General features: G+C 38.1%; 1 protein-coding gene across 5 annotated transcripts in view; it reads right to left on the reverse strand.

Annotated features, from left to right (window-relative positions):
• LOC138751620 (dual 3',5'-cyclic-AMP and -GMP phosphodiesterase 11A-like) overlaps positions 1–22,813 on the reverse strand; it is a 272,213-nt gene that overhangs the window by 127,282 nt on the left and 122,118 nt on the right. For 4 of the 5 annotated variants that reach the window (XM_069914141.1, XM_069914140.1, XM_069914143.1 and 1 more), the window contains 2 exons: positions 21,375–21,495; positions 205–280 (listed from right to left, as the gene is read on the reverse strand). In XM_069914141.1, the coding sequence (XP_069770242.1) occupies positions 205–280; positions 21,375–21,495 (197 nt within the window). Of the gene's footprint in view, positions 1–204; positions 281–21,374; positions 21,500–22,813 lie in introns of all 5 variants that reach the window. The other variant, XM_069914145.1, reaches the window with a different exon arrangement.

Below are 22,813 nucleotides of genomic sequence, written 5' to 3' on the forward strand. Positions count from 1 at the left end.
GAAGAAAGCAGACAAGGAAAACTATGTATTCAAAATCCTGGCTAATTTTACATTTTTGTATTATGTGCAGCATCTAAGAAAAACATACAGATAAGGTGCTGATTTGCCCAGTTTCATAGCTGAACACATAGAGGATGAAATTGGCATGAAAGTTATTTTTGTGCAAAAAAACATTGTTAAATTTATATTGATGTCTCCACTCACCAATGATCTGATGATTACTATTCCAGATGGGAACGCACAACACGGAGCGAATGTGAAAACCAGACATCTGGTCTGCCTGAAAAGTAAACACACAATGAAAATACGAGCATCATTAACATTTTATATTTTTCCAGGACATGAAAGGCATTATTTTTTAAGACAAAATTCATGCTCCAGTTATGTTGCTTTTTTTTTATTATCAAGACATCCTCTTGTTGTTCACTTCAATTATATTTAACTCTTCCTTGTCCTCCATCTAATGAGTAGAAAATAATAATTTCAAAGCACAATGAATTATTTTTCAAGTGTAGTCGTGCATTAGCTTTTGTGCAAACAAGTAATGAAGGCTGACCAGATTGTACAAGGTCTTTATTTTGGTAGAATTGCTTAACCGAAAAAAAATGGTCAAGCTATCAGCTTCCCACTCTTCTTGAAATTGTGCCATGTGATCTTTAATTTCTACTTACACACCATCATAGACAGGTGGGAAGTCAGTTTCATTAAATATATTTTGAAAAACTTCATCTGTAATCAGAAACTACCCAAAGATGCTTTAAACATAGTTACAAAGTCAAATCCTGCTGGAGGATTCTTTCTTGTCTAGAAACAATATATGTTCTAAACTGAAAATGTTTGTAATCCAAACCAAAAATTGAGCTGGAAGATTGTTAATTATTGTTTTAATTAGAATAAATGACTTGATATCTAAAATGAGTGCTGAGGATTGGAAATGTGTTTAATTCTTACTAAAATCCATGAAGTTGCTGCAAATTATTCCTCTAACTGTTTTTTTCTTGATCTTTGTCCCCACTATTTTTCATTCAATTCATTTACTCCCACTTGGGCGCTTCCACAGAGCTTCTGTGATTGGGAGGGCCTTAACCACAGACTAATTAAATGGATTGTTTGATTTGGTAATTGGACATTACATTGCAAATTAGTCTGCTTCAGCCCCAATAGTGCACATATTGAATTTTAAAATGGGCAAAATGTAAATATTCCAAACTAATCTGAATAATTTAAGGTGGGATTTGGAAAGGATGGGAATTAAGCACTGGAAAATATTCAAAATCTCCCAGGAATTCATTCCTGGTTTTTTTTTTCACTCCTATCAGACTGATTGAAAGTTGACATTCCTCACTTTCCTAAACCACACAAAATCTATATTTGACTTACCCCATACTACATCAGCAGTAAATGAATAAAAGCCTGACCTGTTCTTCTTATATGAAGCATAGACAAGCACTTATTGCTACTATTATACATGCAATTTAAAGATTCCAGTATCATTTAAGAAGGCCATTCCAAAGGAGGACATGGTCATAGGTTACTATATACAGTGTGTTTACATTTGTTGTTTTTGCCATACGGAAACCGTATTTTACATTTTTGTAGGATATGCAGTATCTAAGGCAGTGGCTCTCAACCTTTTTCATTCCACTCACATACCACTTTAAGTTTTCCCTATGCCATAGGTGCTCTCTGATTCATAAGGGATTGCTTAAGGTGGTATGTGGCAGAAAGAAAATGTTTGAAAACCAGTTTTAATCCCTATGCCATAAGCGCTCTGACATTAGTAAGGGACCGCTTATGGTGGTATGTGAGTGGGAAGGGAAGGTTGAGGTTCACTGCTCTAGACCCAATTGATACTGAATTATTTTGTCATTGGCCCATTTCCTTTGGAGTTATGAAACTGTGCACATTAGGTACAATTAAAACAGTGGTTTTTTTCAACCTTTTTCTTTCCACCCAGTACCATCTTAAGCAATCCCTTACTAATCACGGAGCACCTATGGTATAGGGAATACTTAAAGTGGAATGTGAGTGGAAAGAAAAAGGTTGAGAACCACCAATCTAAGGAAAACATAGAGATAAAGCAACCTCTGTGCCAATTGGGTAAGTACCAGTTCTAAAAATCTCTTTACTTTTGCCTCAGTAATAGCTGATTGTGTTAATGTTTTCATTCTTTATCTCATCCACAACACAAAAGAAAGTGAAACTTTGCTCTCTCATTACCATCTAAATGTCATAACAAATGTAATGTGAAATAAATTCTTTGAAGGCATTCTTGATTTAGAGCTAGTTTCTAAATAACAATGTTTCACAAGTAATGATAAAAATCAAGCAGGAGGCTCATCTAATTTATCCACTGAGGAAAAATTAATTGCCAGGAAGCAAGATCGCTAACATCCCCTAAAATGTTTTTTTTTAATTCTTAGTTCATCTTTTCATTCAACACCTGAGCTTAAAAGGGCTGAATTTATTATATAATGTGTTTAACTAAACAGTTAAAGCACAATGCTGGAGAAAATCAGCAGGTCAAACAGTGTACTTTATACAGCAAAAATAGATATTTAACCAACATTTTGGGCTTGAGCCCTTCATCAAGGTATAAACAAAATGTGGGCAGGCACCCGAACAAAATGGGCAACGAGCACAGTCCCAAAGGCAGGAGGGATAGGTGGATAAGAGAGAGAGAGAGAGAGAGAGAGAGAGAGAGAGAGAGAGAGAGAGAGAGAGCACACAAAAAAACAAGGGGAAAGGATTCTGTTAAAGCAGTGGTTCTCAACTTTTTCGTTCCACTCACATACCACTTTAAGTTTTCCCTATGCCATAGGTGCTCTGTGATTCATAAGGGATTGCTTAAGGTGGTATGTGGTGGAAAGAAAACCAGTTTTAATCATACCTAATTGACTCAAACTCCAAAGGAAATGTTCCAATGGCAATTTTTATCAAGTAAAATATTTCAGTAACAATTGGGTCTAGAGCAATGATTCCCAACCTTCCCTTCCCACTCACATACTACCTTAAGCAATCCTTTACTAATCACAGAGCACTTATGGCATAGAGATAACTTAAAGTGATATGTGCGTGGAAAGATAAAGGTTAAAGGAAAGGGAAGGGAGCCTGGAGAGACATGGGAAAGAAAACCGAGGGATGGAGAAGTGCGAGGAAGAGGAGCAAGTTATAAAATACTGAGAAACCCAGCAGGTCAAATACATAAGCAATGTTTTGGGCTTACACTATGGTGGAGAAACTAAGCTTGAATTTAAAATCTTCTGCCTCAAAGCACCAATCAGTCTATCATTTGGTTTCCTGTTGAGAATGTTTGTCTGTATTGGGCATAAACTGAAAGAAGACATGGAGTTTCCTTTATTTGGGGAATAACAGAATAAGTTGATAAATCTCTCTTGTAGTAATGGTCATTTTTCTTTAACTGGATATCACAAATCCCCTTTTAACTTGCTCCAAAATAATCTAAAAAGCTTTCTCACAGTCAAAAGTAAAAATGGAAAATAGACACATTTAGCAAGTCACGCAGGCCCTGTAGAGAAAGAGCAGAGTTTACATTCGAGGTGAGATGGCTTACATTCAAACACTGGCCACCACCTATAGTGTGCAATAGGATTAGAACATTAGAGCATGAATGAGTCCAATATATTGGAGTCAGGAAACCTACCACCATGTAACAGTAACATATTCCATAAAATGAGAATAGCTGAGCCATCTGCACTACAATATTTAATTAAAGATTTGTGCTCCACTAGAGATAATTTTGAAGTGAACCCCCTCTTTTCACTGCAAGGAAATTAATAATTCCCATCATAATAATGACATATAAAATAGAACCCTTCAGCCCTCGATGTTGTGCTGCCCAATATATTTCTAGCAAAAAAAAGTAATAAACCCTTCCTACCTCATAACTCTCCATTTTTATTTAATCCACGTGCCTGTCTAAGAGTCATCTGGTACTTGCTATTGTGCCCAGGGAAAAAGGCATTGGCTGTGCACCCCATCTATGCCTCTCAGAATCTTATAGGCCTCTATTATGCTTTCCTCTCAACCTTGTACACTCCAAACAGAAAATAAAATCACAACTCTGCCATCCTTGCTTCATGGGTTTTTTTTACCAATCCAGGAAATATCTCGGTAAATCTCCTCTCCACCCTCTTCATAGTTTTCACATCCTTCCTATCATGAGGTGACCAGACTGAACACAATACTTTAAGTGAGGTATGTAGAGTTACAACATGACATCTCGACTCTTGAACTCAATCGCCCCATTAATGATGAAGTCCAATATCCCATAGGCCTTCTTAACTATCCTATTAACCTTAAGAGATCCCAAGGTCCCTCTGTTCATCCACACTCTTAAGTAACTGGCCATTAACACTGTACTCAGCCTTCTGGTTTGTCCTTCCAAAATGCATTGCCTCACACCTATCGAGATTGAACTCAATCTGCCACTTCTCTGCCCATCTCTGCATCCTGTCTATATCCTCTTGTAACCTATGACAAAATTCAACACCATCCACAGCTCCTCCAACCTTCGCATCATCCACAAAGTTACTGACCCGTCCTTCCATCTCTTCACCCAGGTCATTTATAAAAAAATCTCAAAGAGCAGGGATCCAAGAACAGATCCCTGCGGCACTCCACTAGTCACTGACCTCCACGCAGAATGTTTTCCATCCAATACTGCTCTCTATGTGCAAGCTAATTTTTTTATCCACACAGCCAAGATTTTGTGGATCCCTTGCCTCATGACTTTCTGACAAGTATTTCATGGAGGACCATGTTACTAAAATCCATACAGACCCCATCTATTGCCCCTACCTTCATCAATTTCTGTTGTTACCTCCTCAAAATACTCAATTAGGCTCATGAGGCACAACCTTCCCTTCACAAAGCAATGCTGACTATCCTTAAGTAGACTTTACTTCTCTAAATGCTCATAGATCCTAAAGAATTCTTTCCAATAATTATCACACCACTGACATTAGACTAACTGGTCTATAATTCCCAGGATCCTCCTAATCAACTTTCTTTAGTAAACTAAATTAAACTTTCTTTAATTTATCAACTTATTCTGTTATCCCCCAAGTAAAGGATCACATTTTTTATTTTTCAAATCTCCAGCACCTCCCCATGACCAAAGCAGACTCAAAGATCATAGCTACTGGCCCAGTTATCTCTTCCCTCACTTTCCACAACAACCTGGGTATATCATGTCCAGTCCCAAGGATTTCTCAATCTTAATGTTTTTAAGAAGATACAACCCTTCCTCTTCCTTAATCTCAACATTGTCCAGCACACAGGCCTTTTCTATTCCAACTTCACCCTGATCAAGATCCTTTTCTCTTGTGAATACTGAAGCAAAGTATTCATTTAGGACCTCCCCCAACCTTCTCTGTCTCCTTCATCCATTGGCAGCCCCACCTTTCTCATCATCCTTCTGTTCTTCATATCCACATAGAATGCCTTGGGATTCTCCTTAAACCTACTTACCAAGGCCTTCTCATGCCCCCTTCAAACTGTTTTAAGTTCATCCTGGCTACCATATAATTCTCACGAGCCATTCCTGTTTCCTGCTTCCTATATCTAATGATTGCTTTCTTCTTCATTTTGACTAGCTTTCGTCAACCTCAGTTCCCTTTTCCTACTATCTTTTCCTTGACCCAGTGGGACAAACCTATCCTGAACCCAGTGCAATTGGTCCCTAAACTTCTGTGATTTCACCCTTGAGCATCTGTTTCCAATTTACTCTCACTAGTTCCTGCCTCATCCGATTGTAATTATCCCTTTCCCAATTAAAAATTTCCCCATTTTTGTCGGCTTTTATTTTTGTTCATAGCTATGCTAAACCTCAGGGAGTTGTGGTCACTCTCACCCCTCTGAGAGGTCCGGCATTTGACCAGATTCATAACCCACTATTAGATCCAATATGGCCTCTCCTCTCATTGGCTGTGTTAGGAATCCTTCTTGAACATTCTTGACAAATTCATTCCTATCTCTCCCTTTTGCAGTGAGGAAGTGACAGTCAGTATTGGGGAAGTTGATGTCTCCCATAATAACCATGCAATTTCCTAAATTTGCCTGCTTATCTGCTCCTTGGTGTCCAGAGGGCTATTTGGGGACCTATAGATTACTCCCCGTACAGTGATAGCTCCCTTCCTATTTCTAACTTCCACCCACATTGACTCAGTGGACACTCCCTCTGCAACGTCCTCCCTTTCTATAGCCGTGATACTATCCCTGACCAGTAATGCTACTCATCCACCCCCCTCCTCCCATCCGATTCCTTATAAAACATCTAAATGAATGAAATTAATGAAATCACATCCTCCATAAAGCCTTGTGTTCCTGTGATTTCATTAGAGGGTCAGTAAATATGCTGGCATTTTTTATGTCTTTTTTCCTTGATGGAGAAATTTATGGCTTAATTTTCTATATAGGGATCTGACCCTCCATCAGGGCTAATGGAAAATTCATGATGTGACGACTGCAGTTTTTCCAATCATGGCGGAGACGGAAAAGACCAGCCAGCCTGCTCTCGGCAAATTCAGCCCTTTATCTCCCATGTTTTCCTTCTGCATATTTGTCTGATGTTGATTATATCACTTGGGTACTTGGAGAAACTTGGTCATTTTATTCTGGAACATATAATAAAGGAATATATTAATGTTAAATGTTTATGTAGACTATGCTGGTCATGGTTCAATGTTTCTTTGTGACTGAGCCATGAGTGCTAGCTGTAAGGCTTTAATCACAGACAGAGCAGCTGCTTTAATATTACATAGATTTTTCTTCATTTTGCAGCAGTCAGGTCTCTGAAGGGTTGTAAAACCTGGCACCAGAATTTTGAGCGGGAATTGGGACACAGCTACTGACATCTCTCTTTGTGATGACTGCTGCATCTCCTTCAATTGCGGAAGCAGTGATCTGATTGATGTGGCATGTCTATAAATTATATTCTGAACTTTTGTGGCATCCAGATTGGATGTGGGTGTTAAATAAATGTGAAAATCTGAAAGTAAGCCTTTAAACCTTGGGTTCTGAAAAACCTCGGTTACTATGGTGATCTGATATTTCTTTCAAGGTACAAATTGTTCTGCACATAATAAAACAACATGTAAAATACATTTACTTGTACGCAATATTTCAGTGCTGAGCATCTGGAAGTTGCTTTCAAACCACATTGATTCATTGTACAGGGAGATTCATTCCTGAGCTATTAATTTCTAGATTTACAGATGCTCCATGACTGACTCCAGTTCTGCAGTTGTTGTAGAAAAAAATGTACATCTAAAGTTTGAAATTCAGCTTCATAGATAATGCTGATTTGGTGTCATCACACTGCCACCTTTTGTCGCCTTCAGTAAAAATCTTAAACTGGTTCTCATGTCAAATTGAGCCGTTTTGCTTCTGAATAACCTCCAATTAGAAAGGAAATATAAATTCCCAAACAAAAACTTTGCAATACTTATACTATTCGAAGTCACCTTCATTGAGATTTGGTTTTTAACCTGGATTCCCCCCAGTTGGCTGCCATGGCTTCTGCTGAGGGCTTTTGGTTCTTTGCTGACCTTACAACAAAATTATTTCTGCGAATCTTGAGAACTTTATCCCAATGAAAATACCAAGGATTCATAAATGAGATGGAAGTTGCTGAAACAAGAATCAGGATGCGAACTGCACCCTCTGTCATTAAGAAGCAATTAGCAGAGAACTATGATGAGGAAAAGATATCCAAAGGATCGTGATGCCTCAAGTTACTGAAGGTCAGGCACAACCAACAGCTTTACAGCACATTTTGTGCTTAATCCCCTTAGAGTAACAGAAGAGAAAACTCATCAGCAAATATTAAATCCAGGAACTTATATCCTAAATGAGATAATTATTAATGACTGTCAACAAAATTCTGTGGAACATAAAGTGAACAATTAAATGTTTGTTGCTTCATTTCTTCAGGTAGTGAATTGTTATGGGAGAGACATACAGCACAGTAACAGGCCCTTTCAGCCCATGAACCAGTGCTGCCCAAATATCCCAATTAACCTTTAACCCTGTATGTTTTGAAAGGTGGGAGGAAACTGGTGCACCCGGACGAAACCCACGCAGACACAGGAAGAATGTACAAACTCCCTACAGACAGGACCGGATTTGAAACTGGGTGGATGGCGCTGTAACAGTGTTTAACTGTGCCATCCAAATTTCACAAATATAACACATTTAATTTCTAAGTGGCTCGTTAACTTTCTTTTCTTTCCCTGATCATAATATTCTATGCCTGATCTGACACTAAATTTCCCATCATTTTTTGATCCTTGGTTACAAATTTCTACTGAGTTTTGTACAGCATCAGTAGCTGTAGGGAGACCTGAGAATTTTATAAAATTATGAAGGGCATTGATAGAGTAGGCAGTCAGAATCTTTTTCCAGGGACAAAATATCACTAGAAAACATGCTTTTAATATGAGTAGGGTTGTGTCTATCTGGAAGATAGACAAATGAAAATGCAGGGAATCAAGAGACATGTATCATGTATAAGAGTTTTTGTTTAACTTAAGCATTGTGTCTAATGCAGACATGTAGTCCAAAGGGCCTGTTCTTGTACTGTTTTATGTTCCTTTACAAACAAAGGTCCCAGATATCATGATGTTTGCTCTATGGAACCGTTCACGCCACCAACAGCTTACAAGGAAATATTACTTTGTGCTGAAGGATGCAGCAAATTCTAGCCGACCACAGTAAATGATAAAATATAATTTTCTCAAACTTAGAATATTTTATCATTTGGCAGCTCAATACCAGATTACAGATCTACCTTGCAGGCTGAACGATTCTGCCAATCTCAATAGAATGATTTTTTAACTGCAAGGGTAACATCCTTGCCTGACCTGTTCTGATGTATCACCCTAAAGTGCATTTAGATAATTTTTAATGAATGGATAATTGGGTCACTGAATTACTCTAGGGTCATCAAAAAAGAAACATCACAACCATCACCCATTTTAGAGCATATTGGATGCAACATTAAACTGATAGGACAGCAGAGTTCAACCAGCCACACAAAAAGTTGACCTTCCTTATTTGTTTGCAGAAATTGTAGTTGAGTTTCATTATTTCAAACAATGTTCCTTATATACAAAGCTACTTCCAGTTTTTAAGATGGAGGGCTCCTGATTTTCTACATGGCAGTGAGAGAACAGTCTACCTGTCTCCTGCCTTCTTGCAAAGCTAGCATCTTTTAAATGGCTATAATTCTGTTATTTATTACAAGCTTACCCTCAAATGTCATGTAACATATTAATAATAAGTGAATAAATGGTCAGTTGCTAATGCAACATTGAACACCTTCTTTTGTTCAGCAAGAATAAAACTTCAGTATGCCATGATGGCATAACAAGGATACTATGAGTCATTCAAACTGAATAATGGTGATTTTCTGAATCCATGCCATTGGGAAATATCTCAGCTGAGCACAACACTTCAGCATCAATATTCTCGAATAAATAATTTGGTAAGTGGAAAGCAAGAACACAAGTTGATGATCAACCAATGCATGAAGACATTAAACAAGATTCACAAGTTTGACCGTGAATATTCTGGCATGCAGAGAGTTTTCAAAGACTTTTAATTTTAAAACCCTGAAAAGATTGACATTTGAATTGTACAATCCATCCCATAATTTGGACTTCATATCATAGTAAAAAATAACCATTTAAAAAGTAGTAACTCATGATAATCCTAAATGTTATGTGTCCTCTTAAGATACCAAGCAATGAACTGTTCTAATTGCATTCCCACAATACAAAATACAGAAACAAATATAGTGGATACATTTAAATATTCTGTTTCAGCTCAGTTAATGCAGAAGTCGTCTCTGATCTCTCCAAAGCTGGAGGAAAATTTGAGCAGTGAGGGCCATGCGCTTCATCATCTTTACCAGAATTTGTTTGTCCCTCCATTTCTTCACCTGTCACAAGCAAGTAATGATGGGAAAATATTGATTAGGTGCTGGACAACTTCCAGCTATCTCCCAGGTCCTTTTCATCTCTGGAGTGCTTCCATAAACATGCAACACTGTTTGGCGGAAATGGGCAACTTCCCCACACCGTTTTGGCCAGTTTCATGACTAAAAATCTCTTATATCCACTCCAACCCTCATGGATATATAATCACCAAGTAGTTGAAACACAAGACAAAAGACAAGGGAGGGATCTTTCAAATGTGTGATCCTTCTTATCCCTCACTGCTCCTCTAATGCTGCAGATGGTACAAGAACTGGATGTGGCAAAGTTTTCTAAATCTAAAACCAAAACTAAGGATATGCTGGAAATCTTAAATATGGGCAGAAAGTACAGGAGATACTCAAAAGGTTAGGCAGCATCACAGGAAAGAGAAACAAATTTAGTTTCAAGTCAGTGATCTTCCTTCAGAATTAGAGAAAAAAAATAGAATAAAACATGCATTAAATTGTAGAAAGGGAAAGACTGGAGACCAGGTGAATTCAGATGATAGATGCAGTCGGTGCCATCTGAGAGAGAGTGGTGAAGGCATGGCAAGCAGGGCTGATCTGTCTGGAGAACGTGTATATCAAAGAAAATGAATGAGAACAGAGGCATTAATCAATGCTGGAACTGTGACAAACAGAGCAAGACATCTGCTGGAAATTGGAAGTAAAAAAAAAATTGGTAAGAATACTGAACACATTAAATAGCAGAAGAGATTTTTAAAAAACCTAGTTATGTTACAGGTTGATAAGCCTTCATTAGAAATGAGTAGCTGTAACACAAACTGGAAAGGCTGGTTATCACAAATTGTTTAATTCAACATTGAATTCCAAGGGAGGAATTATGCCTTAATGGAAGGTGATAAGGTATTTCTCAAACACACTTTGTACTAATTTAAATAAAATACTGAAAGTCAGGAATGGACTGGGATAGAAAAAAGAGTGGCAAGCAACAGGAAGCCCAAGGTCATCCTTGCAGACTGAAAAGAGGTGTACAGCAAGTTCAGATTCAAATTTCAGATTTATTGTCAGTGAACATACATGACATCACATACAACCCTGAGATTCTTTTTCCTGCGAGTGAGGCAGGAAATTGCCAGTCTCAGCTTGCTTTCTCCATTGTAGATGAGACTACTTTATTAGACAGAATGCAGTACACTCAAGCCTGACAAGTCTGTTGCATTGGAATTTTTGGTACATTGTTCTCACAGAAATCTTTGGCACTTTGAAGATTTAATCATCCATCAGTCTGCCCTGATTCCATAGACTTTTTCCGTCCATTTCAGATAGTAACCATGATTTGATTTCCTCTTTCATTATGAACCTCTGTTTATACAAATGAGTCAGATAATATGGTTGCAAATAACTTTCGCTGATATATATAATTTCATTCCACGGGTGTAGTCACTGATTGTTAATATTCTGCCATGAGTACAAAGGAAAGAATTATCTTTATGCAGCATTTTTTCCACAGCTTTTGAAAATTCCAAGCTGCTTAAGAGTCAGAGAAGTTCTTTTGAAGAACTGTTTTAGGAAGTGCAGCAGGCAACATGGTCCACAAACTGCATAGTGATAACAGCCTGACACCCAATTTCATCGTTGATGTTAAACTGTTATGTTACCTGCAAAATATGAATCACTCTCAAATGCTAAGAGAATCTAAGACAAGAGGGTACAAATTCAGGATCGAAGGGTGTACTGTTATATGTTATATATGCTTAGAACAGAGATGCAGAAGAATTTCTTCAACCAGAGGGTGGTAAATCAGTGAAATTTGTTGCCACAGGCAGTTATGAAGGCCAGGTCATTGGGTGTATCTAAGGCAGAGATTATTAAGTTCTTGATTTACCAGGGTGTCAAGAGTCATGAGGAGAAGGGCGGGCAGTGGGGCTGAGTGGGGAAATGGATCAGCTCATGATTAAATAATGGGGCAGACTCGATGGGCTAGTTCAGCTCCTATGTCTTATAGTATTATGTTATGAAGATCAATATGATTTCATTTGCTATACATTCTGGTATTCAGCCATAAGAAAACATTCATCAAGAAAAGATTATTTTTCTCCAAAGTTCAGATTTATTGTCAGAGTACATACATAACATGAAATACATGTGGTGCTCCAGTACTGATGGAGATTGTGAAGGAGATGTTGTTACCAATCCTCATTGATTGGGGTCTGCAGGTGAGCAAATCCAGGATCAAAGTATATAGTGGGGTATTGAGGCACTCATGTTGGAGTTTGCTGATTAGTTTTAAGGGGATGATAGTGTTGTAAACTGTACTGTAGTTGATAAAGAGTATCCTGATGTTTGTGTCTTTGCTGTCAATGTGTTGCAGGCATTTGAGTGGAGTCATTGAGATGGCATCTGTCATATGACTGTAACTGCAATAGGCTAATTGGAATGGATCCATGTCAGATTTCAGATTTAGAGTTAGAGTACATACATGACATTGCAATCAACACTGAGATTCTTTTTCCAGCAGGTGAGGCAGAATCACCACTTGTTGGTAGTACAAAAAAAAACTGTACACAGAGTATACATGTAAACAAATAAAGAACTGTAAACAGATAATGAATGTAAACAAACTGTGCAATACAGAGAGGTTAAAAATGTACATGAAGTGCACAAATAAGAGTCCTTAAACGAATCCCTGATTGAGTTTGTTGTTGAAGAGTCTGAGCCTGAACCTGGTAGTGTGAGTCTTGTGGTACCTATAGCTCTTTCCATTTGGCAGCAGCGAGAATGGATTGTGTGCTGAGTGGTGTGGATCCTTGATGATTGCTTCTGCTCTCCGATGGCAGCATTCCCTGTAGATGTTCTCGATAATGGGGAGGGTTTAGCCTCTGATGTCCTGGGCTGTGTTCACTACCTTTTGCAAGGCTTTACATTCAGAGGTATTGGTGTCCACATACTAGACCATAATGGAGCTGGTCAGCACATTTTCCAGCACATCTGTAGAGGTTTTCCAAGGTTTTTGATGTCACATCAAACCTCCACAAACTCCTGAGGAAATAGAGGTGCTGATGTGCTTTCTTCATGATGCCTTTAGTGTGTTCAGTCCAGGAAAGATCCTCCTAGAGTGACTCCCAAAAATTTAAATTTGCTCACTATTTCCACCTCTGATCCCCCAAAGATCACTGGATTGTACACCTCTGGCTTTCCCTTCCTGGAGTCAACAATCAGCTCTTTGTTTTGGTGACATTGAGTGCAAGGTTATTGTTGGTGCACCATTCGATTTCCCTCCTGTATGTTAACTCAACAACTTTCTTTATACAACACACTACAGTGGAATCGTCGACAAATTTGTAGGTGGTCTTATTGTTATACCGAGCCACACAGTCATAGGTGTAAAGTGAGTAGAGCAGAAGGCTAAGAACACAGCCCTGTGATGCTTCAGCACTGATGAAGATTGTGGAGGGTATGTTCTTGCCAATCCTCACTGATAGTGGACTGGAGGTGAGGAAATTCATGATCCAATAGACTGGGGAGTTGAGTCCCAGGTCTTGGAGTTTGCTGATAAGTTTTGAGGGAATGATCAGGGGTGCAATGCTGCCAGAGCTCACTAGAGTGCCACTCCGGCACCTCAGGGGGAAGCTCCAGCACCTCATGGGGTGGGTCCGACACCTCCTTGTCACAGTTTTTGGTGCAAACTGGCACCTAGAGAATTAGCACTGCACGCCTGGGAATGATGGTGTTAAATGCCGAACATGTAGTCAATAAAACCATCCTGATGAATGTATCTTCACTGTCCAGATGTTCCAAGGCTTTGTATAGAACCAATGAAATGGCATCAACTGTAGACCTATTGCTACGATAGGCAAACTGGAACGTATCAAGACAAGAGTTGACATGCTTCATAAAACACTTCATCAGTCTGGATGTGAGTGCCATTAGTTGGTAGTCATTTAGGCAGGTTACCATACTCTTCTTGGGAACAAGTACTATTGAGGCCTGTTTGAAATGGGTAGTGTGATATTATGTAAAGAGATGTTTTAAAGGAAAATAGATTGTGGGGTTTATAATTAGGTCACACATTGATACAAATACTTCAATAACAGATCTCATTTAAAATGCCAGAGCTTGGCTTAAGCCAGACAGTCCAGTCTCCAAGTGCCTTTGCAAAAACTTTGAGGAATGCCTATAGAGACTTCACAAGTAGGTGTTAATTGGACATGTTGTGTAGTAATGGAGTATTGTTTTGGAAAGTAACAGATGAGCGGACTCAGAACATTAGGTTCAGTGCTGCAGTTGGCTGTTCTAGGAAGGTCATGTGGTTTTGCAAGCAGAGTGTGTCAAACAGACATTTCTCTGTGTGAGTGAGAGAGAGAGAATTCAGTTCTACAGTTCAGCAGCAGCAGCTGGGACTAGAACAGGATAAGCTGGCAAGCTTGTGGAAAACCCCATTTTGAAGACTGGTTGTGAGTTCTAAATTCAGCCTGTTCAAAATCCTTGTGGACCATACAAGAGGAGATGGAGAGCTGTATAATGTTTCACTTGAAATAAGGGAAACAGAAAAGGAACTCTGTGGTGACCTAAAAGAAAGAGGTTATCATCTGGAAAACCCTGATGGGGCAAATTTCTTCGGCAAGACACTGAAGTGGCTGATCGGAAGGAATCAGTTTGTGTCCAAACGAGCACCAAATCTCTCTCTGAAAACCAAAAAGTAGCCATTTGTGTTGGTGAATTTCTATTACTGTTGAGTTTTGGTGTCTTCTGGGCCCATAACAGTAGATACCACGACCTGTCAGAGTGCAAGGTTGAAGATATCTATGAATGCATTGGCAAGTTGGTCAGCACAGGTTTTCAATACTTGGGCAGATACTTCATTCGTCATTTTGGCCCTGCCACATCTGTTGGGTATCTTTGTCGTTTCCTTAGATTCACTCTCTTAAAGGCAGCCCACGCGTCATTCTTGGATACTGACAGTAAAAGATCATCAGAGGTTATTGGGGTGTGCAGTGGTTCTTCTTTGTCCTGGTAGTGAAATCAGGCATGGAAGGCATTGAGAACATCTGAAAGTGAAGCTTTGCTGACTCCTCTGCACCCCATTTGGTTTTGTAGCAGGCCCTGCCACAGCTGTCAGGTATCTTTGTTGTTTCCATTCTCATCCAGAATATCCACTTCACTCAGAAGATGGGTTTCTGCAGATCATCCTTGTGTTGTGTTCATCTAGAGCTTCTGGTTGGGAAAAACTCTGAACGATTTGATGGGGATGCACTCATCCATAGCTGTTTTGATAAAGTTTGTAATGCCCCTGGTGTAATCCTGCAGATCCTCAGCTGAGTTCTTGAACACAAACCAATCCACTGACTCAAGGGAGTTCTGTAACTCTTCCGCCTCCTGCATCCACCTTCTGGCTATCCTGATCGCTGGAGCCTCTCATCCAACAGGTTTTTAGAAGGTGCATGCAAGTTTGAAGAGCTCACATTAGAAATGCAAAAACTTTTTTTACATGCTCCATGAGGGAGAAATAGTTTTATTTAAATCATTCCATCTTCTTTGATCTCCTGAAAGAACTCATAGTTCTGGGTTCAGAGTCTCAGGGCATGCAAGGTGAGAATATGGATAGAGGAGGGTGATATAATATTCCAGTCCTGAGACTGGAATATTCTGGTAACCTCATTATAGGAAGGATGTGGAAGCTATGGAGAGGGTGTAGAGATTTACCAGGATTGGGAAATAAGTCATAAATAATGCAAGGTTAGCAGATCTGGGACTTTTCTCTTTGGAGGCTAGAAGGATGAGAGGTGATATGATAGAGGAATACAAAATTATGAGAGGCATAGATAGGGTGGACAGCCAACACCCATTTCCCAGGGCATGATCAGCAAACACCAGAGGACATATGTACAAAGTTAAGGGAGTTCAGTGGAAACATCAGGGGTAAGTTTTTTTTTACACACAGAGAGTTGTGGATGCCTGGAATGTCTTGATAGTGGTAGAGGCTGAAACATTGGGGGCATTTAAGAGACTCTTAGATAGTCACGTGGATGAAAGAAAAAATAGAGGGTTATGGGGTAAGGAGGGTTTAATACTTTTTTTTAGGAAGAAATATATGGGTTGGCACAACATCAAGGGCCAAAGGGCCTGTACTGGGTGCTGCATTGTTTTTACGAAGAAATACCTCAATATTCCAAATGTGAAAGAATGTCCTTTAACTTGACATACTGGCCCAGTTTTCTTAAGTAATCTAAACATGACTCACCTTAACCATTTGTTTACACCAGCCTTATTTTGTGGGATAATGTAAACCATATCTTTGTCCATCTTTATAATTAGGTAATGGACATAGAACACAACTGAAGGGAATTACGTGTTGGTTCAACTCCTTGATCAGAAGCTAAGGAAACTCTTTTGATGAAAAGATGATCAGGATGTAAAAAATCACTCCGTGTGATTTTTTTTCAAAACATGACCATTTATGAGAGAATTAGATAAACACAAAGAAAAAGAATTTAAACAATAAGAATGAAAAATAAAGAAATGACCTTTGAGTAGACAGCTCCAATTTCTATTTGGCAGCAGCAGAGACTTTTATTAGATCAAGATGCCCTTTCTCTGTGCCAAAATTTGTGCAACAGTAGAAAAGGGGCTTGGTTGGCATTGTGGTTAGTGCAACGCTATTACAGCACCAATGACCCAGGGTCAAATCCGGCAGAGTCTTTAAGGAGTTCATACATCATCCCCATCACCTGCATGAGCTTTCCCTGGGTGCTCTAATGTCCTCCCAGACTTCAAACATGCATAGGATCGGAAGGTTAATTTTGTGTAACTGGGCAACACAGCAGAGTTGGCACCAGAAAGAGTGTTATAAGGGGGCATTAGGATAATGAGGAGGGGGGTGCAGTCCAACATTCAGGGTGGGGTTGCTGGTGGGTGCTTGTGGATTGGTGGATGCTAAACGAAAATTAACATCCTGTCCCTTCGACATAACAGCTGAACGCATTGCTTTTATTGCATGGACAGTCACTAGTGTGCATCAAGTTAGATGCTAGTGATGACTGACGCACACTCGTGACGCGGGCGGGGGCAGCTCTGATGGTGAGCAATGGCCACGAATGTATGGGGGTGCATAGCAGCTTGCTTGGTGGATGCCCCCCACCTTTGGTGCCATCCCTGCAGCACAGGTTCTAATGGCCAGAATCAACATCTTGCATGTCGGAAATAAATTTTAAATTTAAAAGGGGTTAGTATTTATCTGAACAACAGAAATTTATTGAGGTGTAACGAAATGGCAAGCTAATTTGCAATACAATTTTCAAATAGTCTTGATACCCAAATACAATCATAGATCTAAATATTAGATTGGATTAACATTAATAACTGAAATTAATTACCCAATGGCAAATTAATTTAATTAACTTCAAATTAAAGATTAGCCCCAAGGTAAAGGTTAAAACCATTCATTCAAGCATCAAAACTAATCATAATTTAATACATATTATCAAGGTCATTTTGTTTTAAAACTAGTTCATTGTTATTAATTTATAAAGTCAGATTTACTGGCAGAATGGCATACCATATTAATAATGATGGTTATTACTGCTTATTCTTTCTTTAGAATAAATCTGACAGCAATTTTTAAAATGTGGACATGCAGTTTGATAAATGAAATCAGAAGTTGGTTGTTAAAGATATTCTTCCTTTCCACAGTTAACACTTTTATGTTCCCTACAATAAAAATGAATATTATGGTATAAACATTTTATAGTTGTCCAGAAATTCTGCATTAGAATGACTGAAGAAGCGTTAAAGTTGCTAATATCAGGGATTAGTGACTTCCTAATAGTGTAATAATTTTTTTTTTTAATTTAAATTTAAATGCAGACATACAGCATGGTAGCATGCCATTTTGGTCCATGAGTCCATGCCGCCCAATTTATCTACACCTCCAGTACATTTCAAACAAAAGTAGAAGTTAATACATTATAATTACTTTTGAACAACCTCTCTAACACTGAGGAATTCATTCTCGACTTTGGGGTGTCATTATTTCAAAAGAAAACTCATGTCAACGATGAAAAAAAGCAATTTTCATTTTTACCACCCATCTCTTTTATATCCTCATCTGTATTTTCTAATTTCCATTACATTTCATACTTTAGTTTACATTTCCTGTTTTACAGTTTGAACTTTGTTATCTTGGTCCACCAAGTGAAATGTGCAATGTTGTAATTGTTGCAAGTTGCATCCAAGATGCAAAGTTTGGTACACCCCATTAAAAGAAGCACAATTTAGAAAATGGAGTACAAATAGTGAAGGCTACTATATTGGGGATTTTATACAAGTGACAAATATAGTGACAAATCAAGTGAAGTGTCTTCAAATTGTTTGGTTAAAGAATTTCATTCCATCCTTTTTTTCCTGCTCATAGGTGGACACATCCCATGTAAAAGGGACCAAAATGGAACAGATCGTGGACAAGGAGTTGTACAGTATTGACTTTTGTACCTTATAAATGAACTGTAATAAAGAATCATATAAATATGCCTCATAGAATTTTTTTTATTGTTTTGAACACAAACCCCAATGAGGAATAATCTATAAGCTTTGCTCCCAAGTATCATGCTAATAACTTCTTGTATCTGCAAATAAAAACACAAACAATTATAATATGAAACTAACTACAAGGCCTAACAGTGAAATAACCCCTTTCAACAAATGATGCACTTCATTTTTAGTCTGATATAGTAATGATAATTCTGCCCTTGTAATCAACATAATTTATAGGGACTAGTCTGCATTTCAGGAACTATATTATTGCCATGAATGGCTTACACTGAGGTGATTGTTATATTTTCTCCCGAGACTCACGAATAACAAGCACTGTCCATTGACATAAAAGACATTAATCTTGCAGATTGTACTACGACGCCCCTTAAACATCCTGCTAATCTTGTTTTTAACAAATCAAAAGTGATTTAAAAAGGAGACATTACACAATGATTGAAGGCAATATAATTAGTTGGATTTTCTCTTGCATTATTTTATACAACCTGTAAGTGTTCTACTGTGATGGTTTGTGTCTAATGACCAGATTCCTGAATTGAATGGATGAACTTCCAACAATTAATTTATAACTAGTGCCGGTCTTGCTCAATCCATTTAGTGTCATTTACAGGCAAATTTAATTAGGGATGAAACATTTCACTCTGTTCACACATCCATGAAATTCCATCTCCTGTACTTTTTTGGATTAAAAACACATCACGGACAGAACAGCTAGTTCAAAGCCTTTTCTTTGCTTCTTCTCTTAGTAAGGTGCAGATGGAAATATATTTGAGAAAAAACCTGGGGATTTTTGAAGAAAGGTCTCTTCTAAAACAGAATTCTTCAAAATGGGGCAAGTAACTTCAACAGAAATGCCTTGCATACTATAATATTGTGTAATTCCAAAGGCAGATGTTTTACTTGTACCAGAAAGAGAATACCCTTCTACACCCATTGAATAATACTTCCTGAAGACTTTTGAATAAGTATCGTAAAGTTTATTTTCGGTGCCTTAATAATGTTGTGAGTTCATACTCCATCCAACTGTTTATCTTTACATTTCTCACAGCAGCAGATGTCCTCCAGATTCAAGGTTAGTTTAGTTCTTGCTGTTATCAGGTTCATGAATGGTCCTCTTATAAGTAAAAGATATTCTCATTATCTCACAAAACTCTACCTGCAGTTTTATAAACTGGAGTTTTCTCTTTATAATGGATGTGTTGATAATATTTGAAGTTAAGATAGGATTATATATCTTAGGTTATGTAGGGAGCTTGGTTACAGGGATACATACACCACAGCACATTTGACCAACACTATGATACTAAGAGAGAACAAGAACAAAAGCAGATTTGATTGGCGAAATGGCCTACTTCCAATCTTTCATCTTATCTTGTAGATGTTAATTTGGAAATGCCGAATATAGACAGTAATGTAATTAAAATGGACCACAATGGATGACAGGACAATGTGTGCTTTTAGGGAACTCATGCTGGAAAGTGACAGGTGCCAGACTTTGCAAAGTCAAATGTTGGAACAGGGGAGGTTTTGCAAAACAGACAGAAGCTTTGTGGTCAGGTCACATGGGAAGGGAGACAGGATAAAGAAGGTGGGAGGACATTGTTTGTGAGGCAGAGCACATGGAGCACAGGGAGCTGAATAGAACCTGTCCTTTGTAAAAGGCAGGGTGTAAAAAAACCTGTCCCTTGTGAAAAGGGAATGTAAAAAGCAGTGATATTTGAACTGACCTTTGTGAAGAACAGCATGAAAGCAAAAGATCTCCAAGAAAGCAGGACTGCTGTTCTATCATCAGGAAAATTAGTTCTATAACCTTAAAAAAGCTAGGGGAAAATGTGTGAATACACCAGTGAGAAGAATTCTCTCTAAAAACTGACTTCTGGAACATAATTTAAAGATCCTGGGATTCGACAAGAGATTTGAAACAGGACTTTAAAATTGACATTTCCAGAAGCAAGCTCATGTAATAGTCTGAAACCACACACACACACACACACACACACACACACACACACACATACACACACACACACTCATTTTACACTTGTGCATAGTGGGGGTTGATTTAGCATTAAGTTTAGAGTTATTAAGAGATGTTATGTGAGGAATAGTTTAATTAAAAGACTTTTTTTTCCAATTTACCATTGCCTGGTGAATTTTCCATTGCTATTCCCATGTTAGTGCTAGTTAAGGGCTTGCTAGTTCGTAACATCTTTAATACTAGATTATGCATTTTTTTTCACTATTTGTTTTAATTAAATCTGTTTTGATTTGCCTGGATAGCATGTAAAATAAAGTTTTTTTTTCCCACTGTACCTGACAATAAACAATTCAATTCAATTATTTTTCCATTTAAATTTTTCATTTCTTGCCAGATTATCATCTTGTGCCAGTTGTTTTGACCCACCAGAAACAGGCCAGATTGGTGCATTTGATAATGATTTTTGACTCAGGATTCACCAGTCCTGTTCTATTCATGCTTGTGTTTAGTGTTTGTGTAAATAAGACCCAGTGAGGTAGTAAGATGGCATTGCAATGCCAAAGATGTCAATGAAGCAAAGTCTTCTCCGACTGTTCTAGAGAACACAAATGTTCACTAGGGATTGTTCAGAGGAAAGAGTTTCCACATTGCCATTGTCATATTCCTCAAGATTAAAACTGGTGGAAACAGATTAACCATCCCTCTTTTCACACAGAGACTTTGATTTTTGTGTATTGCCTGCAGCAATAGTTAAAGATGAGATGGGTGTGGATTGATTCTACAGAAATCCGCTTTTGGTTTGGAGAAATAATGGAGGTGTAATGGTAAACTTGAAAAGTCACTGAGCAGTTCCTGAGTGTGGGATCTTTACATTTTTATTCTTACCTCAGTGTCAAAGCGAGGGTCCTGATAGGCATCACTGATATTCACTGGAAGGCCTGTTGAAGCAACCAGCTCTGCGATACTGTTGTTTATCAACCAACCAGAGCAGGATAATTTCTCCATGCTAGCTTTGACAAGGATTTAATTAATATCAAAATTAGGATTTCACTGAGATCCTACATGCCTTGAATTCAATTACAATTTTACAGCCTGCACATCCTCTTTAGAAAATAAAGATTTAATTTGTAAAATATGCAAGTGACAGGATGCAAGAACTGGTACTTATTTAAATACAGTTCCCAAGTTTTGGGAAGTAACTGGCAACAGACATCTTGGAATTGATTCAGACCTCTTGCAAAGGATCACATGGTCTTTACTCGTGTGTTTAGTAATTATATTTCATCATTTAAGCAAAAATGATAAAGGAGATTTTCCACTTTAGACTTCCTATCTCACACGAGGAGCATGTATCTGGAATCTGCACCTTCAAACTGTGATGCTTCAGCCATTAGAGACAGCATCATGGGAAATCTTCCCAATTCAACTTTCCTACCTGAACAAAAACATTAAAACATTACCAATTAAAAAAAACACCAGGTGGAAATCTGAAATAAAAACAGAAGTTCTGGAACTACAAATTACTTTCAACTAGAATTAGAGGATTGATAGACTTTTGACATTTAGAAGAAGCAGGGGATCCATAGTGTTTTGAATAGGAAAGTGTTGAGGTTGAAAATCAGCCATAATCATGTTGAAGAATGGAACAGGCTCAAAGGGCCTCAAGGCCTACTTCTGCTTCAACTTCTAATCTTTTTGAAAAACTGGATAACTCCTCCTAGAAAGCTAATTTATCGCTCCCTTGGTGCACCTGGACTTACCATATATTTCACATTTTTGATCAAAAGACAATTTATGAAATCTAGCTAGTTAGTAAGCATTATCATTTTTATGCTACTTCTTTACTTTTGATTGCCAATTTAAAATAATAAATGTTCATAATTTTGGAGAAAAATATTATTTATTGCCCTTTTTAGGGTGAGAAAAATGAATGCACACAGCAGGTTTGAGGAAATAAGATTGCTTTGTCACTTGATATGTACAAACGAGGCAGCTACAATACAGTGCCATTTTGTGTTGTGAGTGTATACTCTTGATGAGCTGGTACAATAGTTTGATGATTAGGTTTCTATCGGTTGGCTCAATATTGTGGGTTGAAGAGCCTGTACTGTGCTGGAATATTCTATGTTCTAACAGTTAAAATAGATAGGCAAAGAAACTATTATGAAATATCTGATATTCAATTGTTAATTTTTTTTCTTTGAAACTTATATCTGATGGACATTCATCTGAATCCTTAATCTACAGATTGTGTCCAACAACAAGCTATGTGTCCACTTTGGATCTTGCCTTAGAATGAAATAGACCCATACACCACCCAGAGT

The sequence above is a fragment of the Narcine bancroftii genome, chromosome 1, assembly GCF_036971445.1.
Source record: "Narcine bancroftii isolate sNarBan1 chromosome 1, sNarBan1.hap1, whole genome shotgun sequence".
Classification (NCBI taxonomy): domain Eukaryota; kingdom Metazoa; phylum Chordata; class Chondrichthyes; order Torpediniformes; family Narcinidae; genus Narcine; species Narcine bancroftii.